The sequence below is a fragment of the Notamacropus eugenii genome, chromosome 5 (assembly GCF_028372415.1).
Source record: "Notamacropus eugenii isolate mMacEug1 chromosome 5, mMacEug1.pri_v2, whole genome shotgun sequence".
NCBI classification, from domain to species: Eukaryota; Metazoa; Chordata; class Mammalia; order Diprotodontia; family Macropodidae; genus Notamacropus; species Notamacropus eugenii.
The window spans coordinates 425,857,708-425,864,201 of NC_092876.1; the positions used below are offsets into that span (position 1 = coordinate 425,857,708).

Here is a 6,494-nt window from a genome sequence, read left to right on the forward strand (position 1 = left end):
TAAAGAATCTATTAATGCTGTTTATGTAAGGTAAATAAATGTTTTAAAAATTCAGATAATTCAGTGAAATTGTATCTTTTTGGTTCCTTTTGAGAGTTTCTCTTATTTCTTGGTATGTTACATATGTTCTATTTGTGGTTAACCCTAATATTCTTAGTTGATGAGTATGTTGATGCAATTTTTCTTGACATATATTTTTAATTCTTTTAGATACTAATGTTTATCCGGGACTAGCTGTATTTTTTCAAAATGCACTCATATTTTTTAGGTAAGTTAACCACTTTTCCATTCTATTTATAAATATTATAAAAAGAATATAAAAAGTATTAAGTATAAGTTCATTGGGTTCACTTAGAAATGGCCTATGATAAAATTATGAATTGCATCTTTTCACTAAAAAAGACCTGGGAGTATAAATTCTAATAGTGTACCAAGAGTAGCATTTTGGTACAAAATTGCAATGACTTAATTGGAGCTTAGTTCTGTTTAACTGTGGGTAAATGCACGAAGCACATGGCAATAATTACCTTTAGATGTAATCTGATAAAAGACCACAAGATGGAGACATTTCTCCATGAAATATTTTATGGACTAGAAAGTTTGGCTTGATCTAGTTGAAAATAAGGAAAAAAAGACAATTTCCTTTGTTAACATTTGACTTAGGAATCTGAAGGTAAGCACCCTTAACAACTTAATAGCCCCTGCCTTCCCAGGAGCCCCTCCAATCTTTAGGAGTTCTTAAATTTTTTGGTGTCTTCAGAGGTTCTCAAAGTGGGACTATATCAGAGGGTGTTGGAATGATTAGAGGGTTGGGGGGGGTGGGGGTTTAGCAGGGGAGGAAATGGTAGTACCCTTGAGTGCAGTTGGAGGGGTATTGGACAAAAATAAGGGGGCAGTGGAAGCATAAAGAAAGAAGATTTTGAAAAACCATTCGTACGTTTCATCTGTTATATAACAGTTAAAGTCGTGATTACATTATTTTCCAAATAAACACACAAAATGCATGTTATAAATGATCAGTGGTCAAGTCTGATAACAGGTCTTAACAAAGAAGTGTGTTGTACATTGTTGGAAAGTCTAGCATGCATCTGCAGGAATATGTACATGTAATGACCTATTTACAATAAGATACTATACGGTTTACATGATGCAATGTCATGTCATGAAAATGTCAGTGAAGGAAAGCCCTGCAAATTTACAATAAATTACTACATTTAAAATACATCATTTAAAAAAAATTATGTTTTTTGAAATAATGCAGATTTTTAAAAAATGTTAAAAGGTTAAAGATTTCCAGGGGGCTACTGAGTAGTTTGTTTGGGTTTTTTGAATAGGGGGCAGTAGGCAAGATAAGTGTGGGAACCTCCATCTTAGACCCCTTCTTAGAATTATGTTTTTAAATGCATACAATAAAATACATAGGGTAACACAGGAGACTAATTCTCTTGAAACACAATGATCAGAATACTTTAAAAAAACAAGAACAAAGAAGTTTATGGACTCCAATGTCAAGAACTCCCTGATCTCAAAGGGCTGTGTATTTAAAAAAACCCCAAAACTTTAGTATCAGTAAATTAAAACCTATTTTTCAGAGGGCTTTTGTTGACAGCCAGATTAAATCTAGCAGGATATGAAAGGTAAAATTTTGTGACATTTAATGATCATAATTTAGATAAATACCAACTCTGAAGGTGACTCCTCAAGTTTTTGAGTGTACATCTTTGGGCAGCACAAGGTCTTCCCAACCTGTGTGATCTTGTCATTTGAAAAATGCCAACGACTTGAGTTCAGTTATTTTATACCAGTTACATGAAGTGTTATTATAAGAATTATTTTTTAGAAGTTGATAATCACACAGGTCTTGTGACCTATTTTAAAAGAAAACAATTACCCTTGGTGTTTTTATGTTATCACTCTGTGGTTGATTCAAAGTCTCACTCAGATCTTTAATTTTTTTCCTTTTATCAGCTAAAACTGACCTTTGTCCCTTTCCCCTCCCCTCAGTTGGTAATCAGTAGGCCTGACCAACACAGCTAACAAAACTCCCTCCTCTCAAGCAGCTTTCTGCTGTTACCAGTTTATACTTACGTTATATATAATTTAGGATGAAGAATATGCTTTCGTAATGTTGTTCAGCACCTGGAATGATAGCCAGCTTTAGAATGTTTAATATATTTTAGTTGAGAGCTGAATATGAATATCAGCAGTTTCAAGTAGCAGGTATTGAAAGAGTCGAATAAAGACCTAAGTTAATCATCTAATGAGACACTAGGGTGAAGAACTCAAATATAATCGGTGAGGTTGTTGGTAGCTAATTAATTTTAATGTCACAGAGTTGTTTAGAGGAAAGTGTTTAAATTACAGAATATGTAAATGTAAGTTATTTTTAATAACAAGAAAACTGAAGCTCCAATTTTTTGCATATGGTTGAATCTGAAAGAGAAATAATGACTGAAAAATTCTTTGCTTCTTTTAGATATTAGAATATTATAATGCATTTGTGCTTTAAGAATAACATTCAAAGCATTTCCAACATTTCTAGTTCAGGAAGCTGGACTATGAAAGGTAATGTCTTAGCTGATATGTAGATGTGCTTCTTAATTTTAGCAGTTCCAAAATTGAACTTAAATATATTGTAATGTACGACTTGTTCCAAGTTTTTCTCAACATTTATAGTTGTTTTTCATATTTTTATAGCACTCTCATCTACAAATTTGGACGAACAGAAGAGTTATGGGGATAAATCACTACTTGCATCAAAAATCATTTTGTTATATTTTTTATGTATAAAAGTTTCTCTCCCAACTTGATTTACATTTTGCTAGTAGATTGTACATGAAATGTTGTCAAATAATTTTCCTTTTAGACCAATTTTAAAAATACTTTGTAGTTTCTACCCTTTATTTCATCGAATAGATTGTGAATATGTACATATATGGATGTATATATTATAGATGGTGGAAAATATCCATTTTTTATTCTTGCACACTTACAGCTTGATCTGTGCTCTCTGAGGAAGGTTGCATCATGTCACTTTAGAGCTTATTGGATATGCTTGTGTATGCTGTTTCCAACTACCGAAGATGTGCAAAAATAAAGCAGGGAATATCTGAAATCAGCACTGACCTGTTAGGTAGGAAAGGCATTTCAACAAGTGGTATTTGTTTTGGCTGAGAAAATGAGCATGTTTTAGTTTTTTCTTTTTAATGCTTGCTTGCATTAAAGTGGAACATAAATTTAGATGAAGATTTTTAAATACCTAAAGGACTAATTTGGAAACTGTTGAAGAAAAAATGGGTCTGAATTGCAAGGTTCTGAAATGGGATAGTGTACAACTAACTTATTAATTAGCTTAGATTTAACGTGCTAAAGCAAATGACCACAGAAGTACTTGGCAATATAATTCTTAGAAAATGCAAGTAAAATAGTCTGTGTATTGTGCTTTTTCTTTTTACAGTCTAGAGATTATATATGACAGCATTGCTTAAGCTCATGTTAAAGCAGATTGGCTTGAAAGAATCAAGATTTAAGAGCACAGAGTAGTACAACAGGTACTTTTGCTATAATGGAAGGTATAGTTTTCCTTCCAAAGGGGTACTGCCACTATATTGATGAAGAAATAAGCATTTTATCCACTTATTTGCAAGATTGAAAGCCCCTGTTCTGATGTATTCATTGAGCTTTGGGTAAACTGTTGTAAAATACACTTAGAAAATTTTGCAGGCATGTATTATATTACAATCATAGCTCTAATTTATTGAGTTGTATTGGCTAAGTAAGCACAAATACACAGTGTAGTCTCAAGGGAATTGTTTGAGTATTGTCACTATCTCATATTGTACTCTCACTTGTTACATAGGTTTTGGTTGTACTTTATTTTTCCCTAGTTTTACAAATCATTTTTCTTGTCTCTAAGACTCTACAAAACAAATCGCATTAAAATGCAGCTTTAAAAATCTTTTCTGAGTATTTCCTTTGCACAGCATATGAAGCAGATTGTGGAAAGCTGTGCTGTTGTCTACACTTCATCCTGTGTACTGTTTGTGTACTTTTGTTTAAAAACCTTGGCAACCTTTTTTTTCTCAAACTATAAAACTTGTACCTTTGAAGTCCCTTTCTATGTCCCGCTCAGGTGTAACTTATTTTAAATACAATAAATATTTCTTTAAAGGGTGGTTTGTTAAATTTATTTGACCAAACATGTAATTTAAAAATTGTTTTGTGTTACTCCTAATTTACACAAATAAGTGGCTAAAAGACACAGTTTATATATAAAAACAAATAAAAACGGCATGTGCTCTCAGCACTGCTGGAGCATCTGGGCATCTTCTTGGTCAGTTGTTATATCTGCAGTAAGTTGCTTAGCCAGAACACTGCAAAACGACACTAAAAATGTCAGTGTGAATATGAACAAATAATTGCTCTTACCTATTTTTCCATCAAAAAATGGGGACTACATCAATTATCCTAGAGATTTTGACTATTGAATCAGATTCTGTTACTCAAAGGAGATTATATACATACATACATACTATGTATAGAGAGAGAGAGTGAGAGTGCATTTTGTTAATCTTAAAGCATGTAATACCTACATAATAGCTGGCATTTATATAACATTTTAAGGTGTACAAAGTACTTTACACACATTTGAGCGAGATAATTTGGCTTAGTGGTTACTGAATCTGGATTTTGGAAGTATTAATATGGTGGTTAACTGTTCCAAAAATATACTAAGCCCTTCTGATTTCACAAATTCTCCAATTATGAATTCAAATATCAAAATACATAATATAAAAAAGTATGTATGTTCTCATTTGATCTTCAAACAACCCTGTGAGGTAATAGGTACCATTATCTATTATTTCCATTTTTACATGTGAGGAAACCAAGCCTGAAATATCTAGGGACTTTTTACATAGCTAGTAAGTTTTGTAGGTCTGCTTATTATAACAGTGAAAGGCTGTAAAATGTGTGGTGTCCTTGTTCCTAGAAACTCATATAGATAGGAATTGATTGTATCAACTGACCTGTTAGAGTTGCATACAGATACGACTTTGCTACAATATGCATCAGTGAAGCACTTGGTGCTATGATCTGGGGATCCAAATAGAAAAGGAAACCAGTTCTTGCTTTCAAGGAACCACACATTCTAATGGGGAGACAATACTCACAACTGTGAGTGAGATGGAAAAATCTCAAATCTCTTATTAGCACAGGAGGACATAAGTGAAATAGTAAGTACTATAACATAGGCAACCGAGAATGAACTGCTGGAGGAAATACAAAAATAGATGGGAAAATTTAGGTCTCCTAAAACCCCTTCATTGGGGGAAAGATACCACTAATAGCTTTAAAGTTTCAACATAGTGGTGTTAGATTAGGTTATCTTTCTTGCCCTCAATAGTGTGCCCTAATTTCTAATTTCTTCCATGTGAAGAGGGAGATATACTTGGTGTCCCAATCTGGAGTTCTTTGTAGAGAAAGCACATTCATTGTTATGGTCAAGGTCTTAAAGCTCTTGTGGTTTAAGCACTCTATTTTTTAAAGGTATGGGACTCCTTGAGAAATTTTAATTTCAAGAAAGCATTTTTTAGTAGCAACTCTTGAGTTCTCTGGCTTTGAACCTGATCTTTCCCAACCTTTGACCTTGGATAATGTTTTCTATCTCAAGCCAAGACATCACTCATGATCCCCTTTGCAAATGAAGGACAAACTATTTATTATACTCTTAATGCAGCCAAGCTACTATATTTTCCTGCATTGCTTAGTTGTGGATGTCATTTCCTTTCTGCTAAGAAAGAATGGAGCACACTGGAGCCATGGATTGTATTCCCCTACTCTTGTTTTATGTACAGAGTAAGTCCTTAATAAACATGAACTGTAAGCTACATGCTGTATACTGTGCACTCCATTTGTTGTAATCGATGGTTCCATGTATGGATGGGGTGGTGGTGGCTGATGGAGCGCCTGTGTTTTCTTGGTGTTAATTATTAGGCCAACATTAGCACAGGCAGCAGAGAATTGATCCATACTTTGTTGCATTTCAGCTTCAGAGGCTGCATTGAGTGCACAATCATCTGCAGATAGAAAATTATGCACTAACACTCCCTCCACTTTGGACTTGGCTTGTAACCTTTTCAAATTGAAGAACTTAGCATCAGTACAGTAGTTGACCTTGATACTGTGTTCACTCTCATTGAAAGCATTTGTCAACATGGCTGAAAACATCATGCTAAAAAGCATGGGAGCAAGCACACAGCCCTATTTTACTCCATTGGTAACTGGGAAGGCACGAGAGCTTTGTCCATTATCTAGAACCCGGACAAACATGCCATCTTGAAACTGACATACAATATTGATGAACTTCTCCGGGCAACCAAAATGCAAAGTTTTGCAATCAAAACTAATCTAATCAGCAAGCTGGCATGCCTGCCAAAAGGAGTGCATGACAGGCTCATGATGATGTGATTGCCACCATCATCAGTGCCCATGCT

General features: G+C 34.1%; 1 protein-coding gene across 4 annotated transcripts in view; it reads left to right on the forward strand.

Moving 5' to 3' along the window:
* Positions 1-4,174, forward strand: part of TMEM50B (transmembrane protein 50B) — a 29,477-nt gene extending 25,303 nt beyond the window's left edge. For 2 of the 4 annotated variants that reach the window (XM_072615042.1, XM_072615043.1), the window contains exons 6-7: positions 211-268; positions 2,698-4,174. In XM_072615042.1, the coding sequence (XP_072471143.1) occupies positions 211-268; positions 2,698-2,743 (104 nt within the window). In that variant the 3' untranslated portion in view covers positions 2,744-4,174. The remainder of the gene's footprint in view (positions 1-210; positions 269-2,697) is intronic. The other 2 variants (XM_072615044.1, XM_072615046.1) reach the window with 1 other exon arrangement.
* Positions 4,175-6,494: the final 2,320 nt, after the last annotated feature.